Source organism: Periplaneta americana, chromosome 3 (genome assembly GCF_040183065.1).
Source record: "Periplaneta americana isolate PAMFEO1 chromosome 3, P.americana_PAMFEO1_priV1, whole genome shotgun sequence".
NCBI lineage: Eukaryota > Metazoa > Arthropoda > Insecta > Blattodea > Blattidae > Periplaneta > Periplaneta americana.
Window position 1 is genome coordinate 112,302,232 of NC_091119.1, and position 18,989 is coordinate 112,321,220.

Sequence of the window (18,989 nt, forward strand, 5' to 3'; positions counted from 1 at the left end):
TTTTTTTTTCTGAAGGAGGGCTCTCAGGCAAGTACCGCAGCCCTAGGCTTATTGTGCAGCCTCCTTATTGGAATGATTGTTGTAGTCCACATAGATCACTTTGATTCGTTCGTATCTCGCCAGTGTCACTCACATTCGCTCCGTAATCATTTCGCTTACACTCTACAATGTCTATTCACACTCATTTCCTCCCACACAAACAACCCGAATCCTTCACTTTGTCAATCACACCCTCCTACAGTCTCAAACATACAGATTCTTTTATTTGTCCCCATCGTTCCCATTTACTTGTGCTATGCCTAAATTCAGTCGTAAGGGACGTCCATATTACGGACTTGTACTTGCACTCGTGCCCCTGTTGATTTGAACTCGGAATCGTCCTCTTGTTGACGAAGGGCTGAGAGCTCATTTATTAGTGCGACCATTTGGCTCGTGAGGATCCGATTTGTGATAAAAATTTTCTTTTTCAGTCCATTAGCACTGGAGCCTTCAAGTTAATTTGAAATTGTCTCGCAAACATCACTTTTTTGTGAATTAATTTATAAAAAGATCCTGTTCCACAAAATAGCATGTTTTTATATTCATTTATTTCTAAATCGTTAATGTGCTTGTCCACTCCATCATGTACATAAGAGTACAAAGAATCAACTAGAATGCGCTTGTCCCAGTCCAAAGGCTTGTAAATCTTGACAAGCACTTTTTTGATGCGACAGACGAGTCAGTGATTTGCCTTATATGCGTTATTTGTATCGGTACTTTTGAGTCCGTCTACATTACTCGGGCTTAAAAACGAGCCTCAACACCGAGCCAGAGTAATCTGGACTTACCTTTATATAGCTTCTAGTTCACATCTTCACTCAATGTTTAGTTCACATCTTCTCTCACTCTCTCATTCAAGCATTCACATACTTCCTAATTCATACCTTCACGTACTTCCTCAATCACGCCTTCACGTAATTCCTCAATTACGCCTTCACGTACGCCTTCATTCACGCCTTCACATAATAAATCACACCTTCATGTACTCACTCAAATCATGTCTTCACATACTCTCCCAATCATGAATTCACATGCTCCCTCATTCACACCTTCATGTACTGCCTTCTTCACATTGTCACTATTCCCTCATTCACAACGTCATGTATTCCTTCAATCACGCCTTCAAGTACTACCTCATTTACGCCTTTAAGTACACTCTGTCACATCTTCATGTACTCAATTACACCTTCATTTACCCACTCAAATTACATCTTCACATGCTCAATCTATCATGCTTCCACATGCTCTCAAAATCATGCCTCACGTACTTCCACAATCAAGCCTTCACGTATGCCCTCATTTACACCTTGAGGTATTCATTCGCACCTTCACGTACTCAAGAAAATAACTCCCTCAATCACGCCTTCACGTACGCTCACAATCACGCTTTCGCGTATTCCATTCACGCCTTCACGTACTCAATGTTTCACTCGCTTCCTCATTCACTCTTTCAGTCGCTTCCTCATTCATGCTTCATTTCACCACCCCGGCTTTCACTCACTATAATTCACGATTCCATGAACTCATTCACGCCTCCACACATACCCTCATTCTCGCTTCCACGCACTCCCTCATTCAAACCTCCAAGCACTTCCTCATTCAAGCCTCCACGCAAGCACGCACTCACTCACTCACTCACTCACTCACTCACTCACCACTCACTCACACCTTCTCTCACTCACGCTTCCTCACACACTCCTCCAACTACTCCCTCATTCGTGCATCCACACACTCCCTCATTCATACCTCCATACACTCCCTCATTCACACCCTTCACACACTTCCTCATTCACGCCTCCATACACTCCCTCATTCACACCTTCACACACTTCCTCATTCACATCTCCACTCACTTCTCATTCGCGCCTTCACGCATTTCTTCATTCGTACCTCCACACATTCCCTCTTTCACGCTTCCACGCACACACTCATTGACGCCTCCACGCACTCAAGTCATCCACGTTTTCATCCTCTCAGTTAATAACGCCTTCATTCACTCCCTCGTTCACACTTACATCACTCCCTCATGCACGCTTTTATTCGCTCATTCGTTTACGCTTTCCATCGCTTCCTCTTCCATGCTTTCGCTCACTTCCTCATTCGCGCTTTCACTAACTCATTCATGCATTCAGTTATTATTTTACGCTTTCACTCCCTCATTCACGCAGTCATCTTCTCATCCGCGCATTCAGACACTCTTACTCCTGCGCTCAGTCACTCCTATATTATTGCTTTCTTTCCCACACCGTCACTGCCATTAGCTTCTAGTCCTGTTCCCTCGTATACTCGTCTCGCACTCATTCTCAAATTTTGGTGCCTTCCTTCGTGTCCATAGAGGGTATCTACGAGTTGACACGAACAAATCATGCTGTACGCTGCTCCACCTATACAATCCCCCACTCGTTAGTTTCTGCACCCATTCCTACCACATTCGATCACTTGTGCTCCAGTTCACTCCCACACTGTCAGTCACTCTTCCACGCCCAACCTGTTTCCAGACGTGTTTTGCGCGACACATGTTCTCGCATTGATTGCCGCGGCTCTCTTGACATCACGCAGTTTTTTACTTCGTCACTAGAGGCGCTGCAGTTCCCACGGCTCGCATATAATCGTCTTGTATTACCACCCCTCCATCGCTCAGCTGTTTTTCTACCACGTGCAATTTCGGAAGCAGCTGTGTCAATACAACAGCAGTTCACTTTAACAACGCCGTATCAACTGATTTGGCTACGCTAGAATAAACATGCGATGTAAGATATCATCAACTTCTAAACGACATCTGTATCACATGCTTTGGGATAGCACAACATAACGACGGTATTGTGTGCGCGTTAAAAGATGCTTTATTTATTACCACTTCATATAGTGAATACCTCAATCCTGATTACTTGCCTGTGCTCTATAATATGGATCGCAATTTTTGGTAACAGCGATACGCGAAAAGTTTTCATAATTACTATCTTTGTTACATTTTATCCTTCTAGATAAGTAAAGTACCAAACTTACTTATTTACTGGCTTTTAAGGAACCCGGAGATTCATTGCCGCCCTCACATAAGCCCGCCATGGGTCCCTATCCTGAGCAAGATCAATCCAGTCTCTATCATCATATTCCACCTCCCTCAAATCCATTTTAATATTAGCTTAAGAAAAAAAAAAACTCGCTAAATAACGCGAAATTTGAATCATAGTAGAAAATACAATATGTTAATAACAACGAAATATATCCCATCTACCGCAAAAACTACCAAATACACACGAAAATGTTAGTTAATATTGTTAAAAACGTGTTTGTAACTTTTTTTTTTAATAATTTGTTAATCCCTTGCTAACGACAATATTTCTGTATTTTCTCTATGAATATTGTCTACACTCTATTAATTCTGAGGCTGTTGAAAAATAAAATATCGATTTTTGTAATCGACTGCAGCAAAGATTGAACATTTAACATTCTTCAATCTTTGTTGTGAAATGTTATGCACCGGACGCTGTATTTTGATGCGAAGGAGTATTTGAAGGACTAGTACAGGACCACAGTGAATTTGATGTTAATTGTTTGCAGGCAGTGTGGATTCCTACATCTAATGTAGAGAGAGAGAGAGAGAGAGAGAGAGAGAGAGAGAGAGAGAGAGACTTTTCTGCGTACACGAAAATGCTCACTAACTGCTGCACGAATCTTCGTGTGGACAATGTAGAAACCATGCTTAATTTACATTTTTGTGATGACAATATGATGTAAGTGTACGTACACAAAAGAAAAAAATAACAAAAGAATTATATTAAATATAACATAATACATTTAATTAGCAACTTATTTCACAAAATACCCACCGAAATAGTGGCAGGTTTAACAAAATCACCTATTTTATTTCACCAAAAAAAGTCCCAATCTATAAAATACACTGTACTTTTATTGACTTATTATCTTGGCCCAAACGCCCTCACCATCTTCAGGAATATGGCACCGAAGCTGTGAATCATTTTGCTATATTATAATTTGCCCCAGGTGCAACATATCCAGGCCTATTTAATTGAGAAATTATGGAATGTTGGCACAGGAAATACTTGTTCCACACATTTGAATATGGGTCTTCGGCGTGCAAAGTCTAAGTTATAATATTTGTTCGGGATACTTTATGAAGTATTTTACGGTAGTTTTCGAAAACAAAAAACAAGCCACTACGTAGGTATGTGCTCTTCTATTGTACACGACAAATAAGCAATATGAGAATAAGCTCTAGCAAATGCCCTAGAACTTCAAATATAACTAAACCTTGTCTGCACAACGTAATGGAGGAAAGATATTCTCCATTTACTTGAATAAGTAATTCAACTGTTTACGCGAAAGATCACTTGCCAGACTGCAATGCCGTGAGACGATATGAACGTTATCCGCGAGAGCTGACGATCTGCTTGCCAGATTGCAGTACAATTAGTACGAGAAATTAGGAAGTAATAAATTACGAACATCGCAAAGTTTACGTTCTAACAAGGCCTGCGCCCCATTATACGTACAGGGGCTATCTCAATACTAGTGGCTCTGAAATGTTCACTACTAACTACTAAGTTTGCATTTCAGTGTGATGCATTTCTATCTTTCATATGATGAATGTCGCAAGGCATGGCACTTACGTTGACTTTCTCGAGGTAGAGCTCCAGCTCTCGGTATGGGTCGGCTCCGGAGATGACTCCGGCAGCCCGTTCGTCAGGACGCATGGTGTCCATGGCGACCCGTGACGTCATCGCACTGCACTCAGCATGCTGGACCTGCAACAGTAGTGTTACTATCATGAACAGGAAACGTCCACGCTTCCTCATTAGCGTGCTGGCAGTGAACGGACTGGAAGCGCACACACTTGTTAGATGGAGCCAAATTTTCCACGTTAGGGGGAATCATGGGCTCCGTCGCAAAGAAAGAGAGATCTATTGTAAATACAATATTCTCAAAATCTTATCCTGACGACCACTTAAGCAACATTTCTGAAATATAAGGAAATTTACATTTAAAAGTGGTGTATATGCTAAAATATACAGAGTGACCCGTTTGGATAAAGATAAAATAAAAAGCACTGTTAAACATTTGCTACTAAACTTTATTTGTTGAAACTTTGTGTATACAGCATTGAAAGATGGGAGATTTCTCAGAACTCTACATGATCCCCATTGCGCATTCTGCACAACTCATAACGGTAATACAATTCAGCCCATGCCCGTTGTAACGTAAGAGGGGTGATTTGTTGGAAAGCTCGAGTAATTTTTACACTTAGATCATCAATGTTCCTGGGTTTCTGTGAATAGACAGTATCTTTATGAAAACCCAACACGAAGAAATCAGGGTGAGTTTTGGGAGCCAAGCAATTGGTCGATCACGACCAAACCACATACGATTGAAAGCTGAATTTAGAAAATGACGAACCTCCCATGCAAAATGAGGGGGTGCACCATCTTGCTGGAATATAATGTTCATATTGTCTTCCTCGAGTTGTGGCAACAGAAATAACTGCAACATATCCAAGTAAGATCCATAGCATATTGTCTTTTCTGCAAAGAAGAATGGCCCATACACTTTATTGCGGCTCACTCCACATACGTTAGCTTTTGGACTTAATCTTTCTAGCTAGTAGGTGATATGTGGATTTCTCCTTTACTAAATAATGCAATTTTGTTGTGTGTGTGTGTGTGTGTGTGTGTGTGTGTGTGTGTGTGTGTGTGTGTGTGTGTGTGTGTGTGTGTGTGTGTGTGTGTGTGTGTGTGTGTGTGTGTGTGTGTGTGTGTGTGTGTGTGTGTGTGTGTGTGTGTGTGTGTGTGTGTGTGTGTGTGTGTGTGTGTGTGTGTGTGTGTGTGTGTGTGTGTGTGTGTGTGTGTGTGTGTGTGTGTGTGTGTGTGTGTGTGTGTGTGTGTGTGTGTGTGTGTGTGTGTGTGTGTGTGTGTGTGTGTGTGTGTGTGTGTGTGTGTGTGTGTGTGTGTGTGTGTGTGTGTGTGTGTGTGTGTGTGTGTGTGTGTGTGTGTGTGTGTGTGTGTGTGTGTGTGTGTGTGTGTGTGTGTGTGTGTGTGTGTGTGTGTGTGTGTGTGTGTGTGTGTGTGTGTGTGTGTGTGTGTGTGTGTGTGTGTGTGTGTGTGTGTGTGTGTGTGTGTGTGTGTGTGTGTGTGTGTGTGTGTGTGTGTGTGTGTGTGTGTGTGTGTGTGTGTGTGTGTGTGTGTGTGTGTGTGTGTGTGTGTGTGTGTGTGTGTGTGTGTGTGTGTGTGTGTGTGTGTGTGTGTGTGTGTGTGTGTGTGTGTGTGTGTGTGTGTGTGTGTGTGTGTGTGTGTGTGTGTGTGTGTGTGTGTGTGTGTGTGTGTGTGTGTGTGTGTGTGTGTGTGTGTGTGTGTGTGTGTGTGTGTGTGTGTGTGTGTGTGTGTGTGTGTGTGTGTGTGTGTGTGTGTGTGTGTGTGTGTGTGTGTGTGTGTGTGTGTGTGTGTGTGTGTGTGTGTGTGTGTGTGTGTGTGTGTGTGTGTGTGTGTGTGTGTGTGTGTGTGTGTGTGTGTGTGTGTGTGTGTGTGTGTGTGTGTGTGTGTGTGTGTGTGTGTGTGTGTGTGTGTGTGTGTGTGTGTGTGTGTGTGTGTGTGTGTGTGTGTGTGTGTGTGTGTGTGTGTGTGTGTGTGTGTGTGTGTGTGTGTGTGTGTGTGTGTGTGTGTGTGTGTGTGTGTGTGTGTGTGTGTGTGTGTGTGTGTGTGTGTGTGTGTGTGTGTGTGTGTGTGTGTGTGTGTGTGTGTGTGTGTGTGTGTGTGTGTGTGTGTGTGTGTGTGTGTGTGTGTGTGTGTGTGTGTGTGTGTGTGTGTGTGTGTGTGTGTGTGTGTGTGTGTGTGTGTGTGTGTGTGTGTGTGTGTGTGTGTGTGTGTGTGTGTGTGTGTGTGTGTGTGTGTGTGTGTGTGTGTGTGTGTGTGTGTGTGTGTGTGTGTGTGTGTGTGTGTGTGTGTGTGTGTGTGTGTGTGTGTGTGTGTGTGTGTGTGTGTGTGTGTGTGTGTGTGTGTGTGTGTGTGTGTGTGTGTGTGTGTGTGTGTGTGTGTGTGTGTGTGTGTGTGTGTGTGTGTGTGTGTGTGTGTGTGTGTGTGTGTGTGTGTGTGTGTGTGTGTGTGTGTGTGTGTGTGTGTGTGTGTGTGTGTGTGTGTGTGTGTGTGTGTGTGTGTGTGTGTGTGTGTGTGTGTGTGTGTGTGTGTGTGTGTGTGTGTGTGTGTGTGTGTGTGTGTGTGTGTGTGTGTGTGTGTGTGTGTGTGTGTGTGTGTGTGTGTGTGTGTGTGTGTGTGTGTGTGTGTGTGTGTGTGTGTGTGTGTGTGTGTGTGTGTGTGTGTGTGTGTGTGTGTGTGTGTGTGTGTGTGTGTGTGTGTGTGTGTGTGTGTGTGTGTGTGTGTGTGTGTGTGTGTGTGTGTGTGTGTGTGTGTGTGTGTGTGTGTGTGTGTGTGTGTGTGTGTGTGTGTGTGTGTGTGTGTGTGTGTGTGTGTGTGTGTGTGTGTGTGTGTGTGTGTGTGTGTGTGTGTGTGTGTGTGTGTGTGTGTGTGTGTGTGTGTGTGTGTGTGTGTGTGTGTGTGTGTGTGTGTGTGTGTGTGTGTGTGTGTGTGTGTGTGTGTGTGTGTGTGTGTGTGTGTGTGTGTGTGTGTGTGTGTGTGTGTGTGTGTGTGTGTGTGTGTGTGTGTGTGTGTGTGTGTGTGTGTGTGTGTGTGTGTGTGTGTGTGTGTGTGTGTGTGTGTGTGTGTGTGTGTGTGTGTGTGTGTGTGTGTGTGTGTGTGTGTGTGTGTGTGTGTGTGTGTGTGTGTGTGTGTGTGTGTGTGTGTGTGTGTGTGTGTGTGTGTGTGTGTGTGTGTGTGTGTGTGTGTGTGTGTGTGTGTGTGTGTGTGTGTGTGTGTGTGTGTGTGTGTGTGTGTGTGTGTGTGTGTGTGTGTGTGTGTGTGTGTGTGTGTGTGTGTGTGTGTGTGTGTGTGTGTGTGTGTGTGTGTGTGTGTGTGTGTGTGTGTGTGTGTGTGTGTGTGTGTGTGTGTGTGTGTGTGTGTGTGTGTGTGTGTGTGTGTGTGTGTGTGTGTGTGTGTGTGTGTGTGTGTGTGTGTGTGTGTGTGTGTGTGTGTGTGTGTTTTTTCTCCCACTGACATGAAAAGTAGCTTCATTTGTAAATAGCCATTTGTTTAAGAAGCCGTCAACTTCTGCATTGTGTTGACACACCATGGATGCAAAATTGAAACGAGCTTTATGATCCTCATTCTTGCCATGTATGGGAACTCCCATCTTTTAAGTATAATATATTTTTTTCTTTAATTTATTTATTGTCGCTTTAACGTATAACAAAAGTCATATCGCGACACAAACTTATTTTAACAACAACATGACATTTAACGAGTTAATTCATTACAGTAAACATTACGCAATTTTATTAAATAATCCAGTTAATTTGAAAAACTTTATCACACTATTGCGGTAAGAAGGTTCACCAAGAGAGCTTGCTATATCGATGAGGATTTTTAGTTGTAAAGTATAATATTATATGCAAGAAATGTCTCATATTATCATAATAAATTTATAATAATAAATTTATATTATCCATACCCAAACGGATCAGCCGGTATTAGGCCTATTCCTTGCGTCAGTGGATCATAGGCGTATATTAAATGGGTTTACAACTACAAGCTTACCATAAAGTCTGGACGTATAATAAAGAGAAGAAGAAAAGGAAGAGTTACAGAAGAGAAGAAGTTGTGGAAAGAAGGGAAAGAGAAGTGGTAAAGGAGGAAGAAAATGATAAAAAGGAACATAGAGACGTGAAAAAAACAAGAGAAAAAATAGGGTTGATGAGAGGGAAAAGTAGGGAAATGATGAAGGAAATATGAAGAAAAGGAGGGAGAGAAGAAGAAAAGCAGATTCCTAGGACGGAAAAAGAGGGAAATGAGTAAATAGGGAAAGAAAAGGGAAATGAGAAGACAGGAAAAGAGGGAAAGATGGAAAGGGAAATAAAATAAGAAAAATAATGGAAAAGAAAGTGAAGACGAAGAAAAGTGAAGAAGAAAAGATGAGGAAAACGAAGGTAAAAGGATGAGAAGAATATGAGAAAGAAAAAAGTGTGGAAAATGATTGGATAACTTTGCTTGTGTGTCCAAACATTATGGCCACCTCATAGATTAATACTCAATAACTCGCTGTATCTCTTTCTGGACGGAGGAGAAAAGGACTTAAGTTTAATTCGCAAAAGAAAGACGAAATAATTACACAAGGTGTAAATGAATACGTTTTACAAATTTTAAGACATTATAGGGGAGATAAGTGCGATTATAACTAATTCGTATTATAACTAACTTTCAACTATGAACATGTAGTCGGAAAAGAACCGAGAAACTTTCGCACACTAATCTGCATCGTTATGACTCGGTCAGGCCCGTTCTGATTAACGTGTAGTTAAGAAACATAACGATGGCATTTAAAAATCATAGGACTGCGTGTGTACAACATCGTGCTCAAATGTACCGTGCTTCCCAAAACTACAACTTGGCATGGCTTTAATTAAAATATAACCTTTTCAGGTCACAATCTTCCCTTGTTGAATATTAATAGCGCGGGAAGGTGATAGAAGATAGATTTATGAAATTTCTTGGATTGCGTAAAGCGTCTTTATTCTTATGGTGAAGAATCGGTTGAACGGAGAATAATTCTCTCCGGCACCGGGACTCGAACCAAGATTTCCAACTTTACGTGCTCGCGCTTTATCCACTAAGCCACACCGGATTCAAGTTCTTTACTCTTGGTATGTAATTATTAGACTATTTTAGGTAAGGATGGATTTAAGAATTAAATAAATACTACCACAGACAGGATGAGTGCACCTTATCCAAAAATTAGGTAGTTAATGGAGCGACATGGACAGTATGAAATGACGCAATGAAAGAAAGGGAAATGGGAGAAAAAATAATTTTAAAATACGCGATCGCGCGTTCTTGCAAGAGGATTTGGGGCTTTGAGGAAGAATGGTGTATGATAACTCAAACCTTGTTCGTCACTTGTCTCACTCCGTTTTTCACCATTCCGTTGAAGAAAGTTTAGAAACATTTGAAGGAGAGAAGCAAAAAATTGACGTCAATCAATATAATAGGGATGTAGGTCGCGTAAATTGTAATGACAGGCAGACTATTATCTCATGCATTCATGTTAATTTATAATCAATGCATTCATTAGAGCGAGATTCCTAGCTACTGAAGAAAATGGACGTAACCTAACATCTACCACATGAGGACCGTGTGGAATGACAATGAAAGACAGGAAAATGGAAGATAGCGTCTTTAGAAAGGAATTATGGGCTGAGAGTAAATGTCTAGGTGAGCTCCAAGTATGTTGGTCACTTGTCTCACTCAGATTTTCACCATTCCGTTTGAAAAAAGATAAGAGAATTTTGGAGAGGGAAAGCCGAAAATGAATGTAAAACCTAATTGCTACCATGTGGGGAAACCTCGAGAGGCTGTAAATAGAGAATTCAAAGGGACGGATAGCGTGGAAAACCACGAGGCATAAAGATCATCTTATACTTCTGTTTCCATGATACTACGATATTACGAGAGACGCCACATCAAAACGTACAATTTTTCTCTCCTTGTAGCTCGAATGTCAACTATATTTACCAATAAAAGAAAACTTCGATTTGTCTTCACACACGCAGTTGTAAGCACATAACACTTAGGAATGAGTGAAGTGAAACACTGTCGTATGTTATAGCGCTTACGAGGAAATTACTTGATAGTAAATTGTAGTAGTTTTACATTGATAAAATTCTTATTTTGACTTCATCACTCTTGTTAGTTCCCTTCTTCCTATTCTCATTCTCATTTACACTCTGATTTTATTTTATTTTTATCTTCATCTTATTTCTCACATTCTTACTCTCTTTTCACATCATTTTTACATTCCTTCTCCCCTCCTCTCGCTTTTTATCCGCAATCTCTTAATCTCATTCTTATACCTATTGTAATTTCATTTTCTTGTTATCTTTAAATCTATTATTTATATTTGTTCTGCTTCTTCTCTTATTTTGCTCTTTTTATTTCTGTTCTTTCACCACACCATCGCCTAGCGATGAAAATTTATTGGAACATTTTCCTCTCACTAAGTTTATTTTATTTTATTTTTTTTAAAGCTTACTGATTTTCCTAGTTTTATGATTATAGGCCTACTCTTATTTATCACTTTTCTCTCAGCCTTATCGATAGATGAACTAATTGCTGTTCCACTAGCCACCATTTATACATTTTACACAATACTTTTTTTTGTATCACACACTCACACGAAACGGACCATAACTTAAAAATAAACCTGATCTGGAAATTAATTACACACAGCAATTTCTCAATATAAACCATATTCAATACAACGTAGAACCACAGTCTAGAATATACAGTTACGAAGCTCAATACGTAGTAAAAATGCTTCCATAGATAGTTGCTAACCACTAGGATCGCTACTATCGCCTCATTACAGACAATGCGAAATAGTACCGGCACAGTCTATTGTTTCTAGCACCCTCACAACTCAAACTTCGTGACTGTATATACTAGACTGTGGTAAAACTTTGTACTTGCTACAGGTCACTAGAAGTGTCCGAGCTGTGAATGCGTACACAGATATAACGAAGCCGGAGAATCATGAACCACAAACAAATTGTTTTCCTCATCTAATAATAACAAATTATTTTAAAAAAATGACAGGCATAGGCTCAAAGTGGAGCAAATAGTGGTGTGATAATTTGGATTTTATCAACGAAGTTCTGAAAAATGATATTCATCACCGCTTGTTTTTAAATTAATGTTATGATAAAGCAAATGTGACATTGGCGCTTCTTTTCAAGTCAGTATTGATACAGCCACCAAAATTTAGATGACTTAGTTTAATAGGCTGATGGCCAATCAGTAGACGGCTAATATATAGTGATCCATGTAGTCTTATAAATCACTGAATAAAATACGAATGTTTTCGTGAAAGACAGGCATTGTCTCTGGACCAAAGATACAATAGAAACGGAGTAAAAATTTATATTTTACCGTGGACAAAATTTATGTGAGAACGGCTTACCTACACACTACCGTGGATCATTATAGTTGTTCCAAAAACTGTCACATTTATACAATCAACATTATCATAATCATTACCCTACCTTACTTTTCAAGATCGTCTTCTACACAATCATCACTTTCTATTTTCACCTCTTCTTCTCCTTTGGAAATTGTCTCTCTACAGTTGGTTACGATACTGTTCTTATTTAGCACTGATATCTAATACAAGTAACTGACATTTGTAAGTACGGGATTTCTTTTCAGGTGATAAGATGTTTTCAAGGTCATCCATTACGTGTGACACGAGTCGAAAGTAAAAAGTGCACAATGACATTATCGAGCTGATAGTCAAATCTTAACTTGTCTTGGGAATCGGAACTGACAATTGTACACAGAGACACTACTATTATCATTATTGTAGATCTATTACTACATCAGGCGTGTTCAGTGATTTTGCGCACAGTTTTTTCCTGGTAATAGGAGAGCATTGCTTTGTCAGTAATTGTGTGTTCTGTAAACACTCGAAAATAGAATAGTTTTCTTAAATTATTTCTTCTGTTATTTTGATATTATTTCAGTTGTTATAAATTTCATCTTCGCAATCTGTTAGTGATTTCCATGCGTTTTCGAATATAAATCTGTATCACTTTTCATCGTTCAAGATTACACTATCCAATTTTTATTACTTTTTAAAATTTACAATAATATCTTAGTTGTAAATTGAGGCTCTATGCTGAAAAATTAACATACTACTAATAAGAAAGGCGTAACTGACATATTACGGTATAAAAATAAAATGCATCACTGTTCTAACTTCAGTGTTAAAAAATATTTTTCTCCTGTTAAAAATAAAATAATTCAATTACCATTTTTAAATTTACAGTAACTCTAGTACATTTGTCAGTTTCGGTATCTATTGTCCGTAAATAGAATGTAAGTCCCTAAAGATTAGAGGAAGTTATATGTGTGGAATCAACCACTGTTGTAGGTGGAGGTTCAGAAAATATCATTTTATAGTACATCATTATTAAAGAATGCTTTTTGTTTGCATACATTTTAGTATTTTAATTTCTTTTGTTTATAATAAATAAACTAGTTTTTGTTTCATTAAGAATAGCAATGAGTTTATATTGCTGTAGGCCTATATATAAAAATATCTACCACTACTGGATTAGATAAATGAATAATAAGTCCATGATTCCACCGGTAATCAAACTCGCGACGTCCTGGCTTGTAGCGCAACACTTTAGCAGATAAATGAAAGTCCTATCCTGGTCAATATCATAAAAATAGATCACTAAACAGTACCTGCACGTTCATTATCCTATGAAAGTCCATTGCGCTTGCTGTGCATTTGCCCTGCAGTTACCACATACTTGCATTCGATGCAAGCGAGACAATCGCGGAAACTGGAGTGCATGTCAGTACGGACTCAACTCATATGACGACATATCCAGGATGTGAGTGACACTGCGGGTCAGCATACACTGCGCCTGCTTCCAAGGTTGTTAGGATTTTATTTATTTTATATCTTCCAATGTTTCCTATCTCTGAATTGGAATGACGTCATGTGCGTCAGGAATTACACCGACAGCGACAGCTGAATTGCGGCGAGAGGTGACAGACCAGTAGTGAGTGATTTCACAATTAGAGTGCACGGTGTATCACAGTAGCAATGCCCAAGAAAATCGAGCCTTTTTGAGAAGAGTACATAATAACCCTTTCCAATGCCAAGTACAGTTACGTAAAATCATAGGAGCCTGCAAAAAAAGTGGTTTCGTTATTTCCAAGAAAGGAATCTTGTGTGTACCTAATAATACTGACAAAGCTCGGATGGGATTAATTCCAGAGTGGAAAAAGCAAGCAAATACACCCCCCGTCACAAGTCGCCGCACCTCACGAGATGATACAAATTAATTCCATTCGAGCTTTACCAATCTTATTAAGCACACAGAAGATGCCTTTCTTGGAAATAACGAAACGTCGTTCTTTGCAGGCTTCTTTCATTTTCACGTAACTGTACTTGGCATCGAAAAGGGTTGTTATGTACCCCTCCCAAAAAACCTCGATTTTCTTGAGAATTTCTGCTGTGAGTCACCGTGCACTCTGACTATGAGATCACTCACTACTGGTCTGTCACCTCGCGCTACAGTTCAGCTGTCGTGTGACTCCTGATGCACATGATGCCATTCAAATTCGTTATCTGAGATCGGAAACAACCCTGTACACTGAAGTCTACCCGTCTGTGTGTCTATTTCCGTCCTCCTCTATCTATGCGTCCGTCCATCTATCGTCTCTTAGTCTAATCTGATTATCTACATCTACCACTTACGCATATGTATCTCCATACCGATAAATCATATGTATTTATTACCTATTCATATGCAGCGATTTGTTTATTTGTATTTGAAAGAGCACATAACTTGAAGATATTTTTTGTATCGCCATGCAATACTTCATTTGTTCCATACAGAAGCACTATGTTCATGGTTACTATGGTAACAACTTGTTCATACATTTTGTTAGCACGGTTGCCACATTAGGCGATTTATCGAAATTTAGACTATATAAGAGGGGTAATCGGCGAGTGATAAAATTGCCAATTCGTCAAGTTGCCATTTAGGCTACCTCAGAAATTGAAAGTGCGAAATTAGGCTGTGTGTGTGTGTGTGTGTGTGTGTGTGTGTGTCTAATGCCGAACCACTTCACTTTGCGTGATTCTGGTTCTGCATACTGCGGACAGATGGCAGGACTGTGACCCATTTTCAAATGGCACACCACTTCGGCGGGCCACGTTATGCATGATGTGTATCTGTGAAGAGATATGTTTGGTTATGTCATGTACTAGAGTGCGTGTATGAGTAAGTGTAGTGATTAGGCTAAATGTTATTTCCTTTTACTTGTTCATAATAATATTTTTCATAGCCAGACCGTTTTTTTAATCGGAGATCGTTCTTCATTGTTGACAAGTATCGTTGCAACATACTTTGAATTCTCTTGTTATCTGTATTCTTTGACCAAGATATCTTAAATTGTGACGTCATATGCCATAAGACAGCAAAAAACGTTATCGTTCTTGGTTTGTTTGTTTGTTTGTTTGTTTGTTTGTTTGTTTGTTTGTTTGTTTGTTTGTTTGTTTGTTTTACGTATTTATATTATGCTATTATTGTTTTGCTAGTGATCTTACTGATAATAATATTAATGGGATGATGAGAAAACACGAGAAAAAATGAGAAAGAATATCGCAAAGCCTGGGAGAATTTCCCTGAATTCAAAGGTAGTAGGTTAAAAGTCTTCACGTTTATATAATTTATTGTAAAGACGTTATTAATGACAAAACAGTTTTATAGGATAATCACCAATAAATTGTGCCAGAAACGTGAGAAATTAAAGATAACTTATTCCTAAATATTGGACATATTTTTCGAGATAGAATTTAACAACTCCGAATGGATTACAATAAATTAAGACAAGCGCAAGGTACTTCTGCCCCATTTTATTATTAAGAAATTATTATTAGTTTATTATTATTATTATTATTATTATTATTATTATTATTATTATTATTATTATTATTATTATTATTATTATTATTATTAAAAGAAGAAGAAATTGTAAAGAGGGCACACACCTCTCACCCCGTATTGCTGCCATTCCTGTGATGTAAGCCATTTTGTGCTACTTTCTTTCAATCATCTTGGTTTTTAATTACCGGTACTGCATTATTTTTACCAAACACGAGCATTCTTCACTAAACTATATTGGTAAAAATTCGACAGCGTCTTGTGATCCAAAGATCCGTCTTACATGCCGACAACAAAATTGGTAACGAGTCACTTGTTATTTTACGGAAGTGAAAAATTTCCGACGTGTAGAAAATCGCCACCTTCGGTCCGCAGTTTTGCTACGAATGTTCAAAAGATTTGCCGCCGTGTTTAGCTGTGTACCTGCACTGTATTATGCAATTCCCTGCCACCTAGTGAGTACATGATACACTACGTCCTACAGGGCTCCGGTATCTTAACCTCGCTCGAGTTTGTCACCTGTCCAAAGCACTGGGTGACTGAAAACGTGAAAGTGATTTATTCTTAGCTGTATTCTGAAATACCGGGGTTCAACTCTGGGTTCTGACATATGTTTACAATTGTTTTATCTCGTACAATCAGGAAAATACCACGATACATTAAAAGAGGAGAGACGATGGCATCCAAATCTATCACGTATTCTAGGCAGAGTATCTCTCACAGAGAGTCTGTGCCATATGAAAAAGCAATTCCAAATAAAAACTCACAGCATTGCAATTTCTCCAGATTTAAATGCTGAAAACGAGTTGGTAGTATAGATAACATTTTTAAATATATTTAAGTCGAAATCATAAGTTATCTTGAATATTATTTCATCAGCTCGTCAATAAGTATATTACTTATGTCAAAACTCTTCTGTTGGCTGACCTGACTGACATAAACATGAGAGACCTATGGGGACGAATGAAAGAATGTAGGATTGACTGGCTAATTGGATACATGAATGAAGGAGTGAGTGTATCGAGGAATGACAACGATTTAATGAGTAACTCAATGAATGAACGAATAAATAGAGAAATGAAAGAATGAATGTATTTATGAAAGAATGAATGTATTCATGAAAGAATGAATGAAAGATATAATGATTGGGCGAAGGAATAAATTAATGAAAAGACAAATTAACCATAAAACGATTGGACGGAGGAATAATTTAATGAATGAATGTATTACCTATATAACGATTGGGCGAAAGATGGATGGATGGATGGATGGATGGATGGATGGATGGATGGATGGATGGATGGATGGATGAATGAATGAACGATTGGGCGGAGGAATAATTGAATGACTGGCCAAAAGTATAAATCAATAAATAAATATATATATAGACTGGCTAAATGGATGGACTGGAAAAATTAAATAATTAACTGAATAACTAAAAGAATAAAAGAGTAAATTAAATTATGGAATGAGGAATGATTCAATTAACGTAATAAATGACCGAACCAATTAATGTGAACTCCGGAAACAAACAACGTAATTAACAAATGAATTAAGTAACGTAAGTAACAAATCAAACGTAATTAACAAAGAAATCAAATAACATAATTAACAAAGGAATAAAGTAGAATGTATGGGAATCAAAATCTTTGTGACAATAAACCTCTTACTATGCATTATTAATTAATGAAGCAAGTAATATAATTAAAAATGAATATAAGAACGTAAGTAACACGTGAATCAATAACGTAATTAATTAATGGATCAAGTAATATAACTAGAATTGAATATAGTAACGTAACTAACATGTGAATCATAACGTAATTAATTAATGGATCAAGTAATATAACTATAATTGAATATAATAACGTAATTAACATGTGAATCTATAACGTAATTAATTAATGGATCAAGTAATATAACTAAAAATGAATATAGTAACGTAATTAAATACGAATCAATAAAGTAATTAATTAATGGATCAAGTAGTATAAAAATGAATATAGTAACGTAATTAAATATGAATCAATAACGTAATTAATTAATTGATCAAGTAATAGCCTATAACTAAAAATGAATATAGTAACGTAATTAACATGTGAATCAATAACGTAATTAATTAATGAATCAAGTAATATAACTAAAAATGAATACAGTAACGTAATTAACATGTGAATCAATAACGTAATTAATTAATGGATCAAATAATAGCCTATAACTAAAAACGAATATAGTAACGTAATTAACATGAGAATCAATAACGTAATTACTTAATGAATCAAGTAATATAACTAAAAATGAATATAGTAACGTAATTAACATGTGAATCAATAACGTAATTAATTAATGGATCAAGTAATATAACTAAAAATTAATATAAAAACCTAAGTAACATGTGAATCAATAACATAATTAATGGATGAAGTAACATAACTAAAAATGAATATAATAACGTAATTAACATGAGTCAAGTGACGTAATTAATTAATGGATCAAGTAACAACTAAAAATTAATATCGTATTAAGTCCAATATAGAATTTTTTTACACGAATGACGAAAAACTGAATTACTCGTAAACTGGACAAGTTTTCAAAGCACTACACAAAATCATTTTTAAGTACTTGTTTCACAGTTTACAAATATGACGACTTGGAACCATCAGACTTCACAGCATGAAAGATAAAGCAGTAGAAAGTAACGATTTTAATTTCGTCCACTGATGGACTTAATACGTTTTGAAACGATGCTCCACAAACGTAATTCAGATATGGATGAAGTAGGATAGTATATTACGATACAAAGTTGGAAAGTGCTTTTTACAAAATCGAGGAAAAGTTTGAAAAACGAGAAGAGCGAGTTTTTCAATTTCCGAGACTTTGTAATGCAGTTTACAAACGTGTATTGTACATAATTTTTTGCACCATAGTATATTTTGAAAATAATGTTTTAAAAAATCTTAATATATAGGTCTAGTTCGTACGTGACACTATGAAGAGCTGACTGAAGGTTAGCAGTCTGGCCAACGTACAAACTTCACCATCAACTTCAATGTGAAGGAGTAAAAATGATTCAGGTAGTTGTAATATTTCGTGTTCAATTGGAATAATTTGTATTATTACTTTTTTTTGTTGTTAAGTGAAGTTTGAATTGTTTAAATAAAGTTTAGTACATTTCAAATGCAGTGCTTTTGTTTCGTATATAAAGTATATTAATTAACACTGCGTTTTGCGTATGAATTTTGCATGCATTGTAGGAGTGTAACATACATAGAAGGCAGTGGATTTCATTACAACTCTACAGAGCATTATTTGTAATATTTCAACATACTTATCTAAGTTGGCAACTCTGAATTCAGTAAAATCAACTCTCAAT

General features: G+C 38.0%; 1 protein-coding gene across 7 annotated transcripts in view; it reads right to left on the reverse strand.

Annotated features, from left to right (window-relative positions):
• cv-c (crossveinless c) overlaps positions 1-18,989 on the reverse strand; it is a 1,115,617-nt gene that overhangs the window by 696,146 nt on the left and 400,482 nt on the right. For 3 of the 7 annotated variants that reach the window (XM_069821284.1, XM_069821285.1, XM_069821286.1), the window contains one exon: positions 4,671-4,805. In XM_069821284.1, the coding sequence (XP_069677385.1) occupies positions 4,671-4,781 (111 nt within the window). In that variant the 5' untranslated portion in view covers positions 4,782-4,805. Of the gene's footprint in view, positions 1-4,670; positions 4,806-12,193; positions 12,307-13,400; positions 13,525-18,989 lie in introns of those variants that run through there. The other 4 variants (XR_011331368.1, XM_069821282.1, XM_069821283.1 and 1 more) reach the window with 3 other exon arrangements.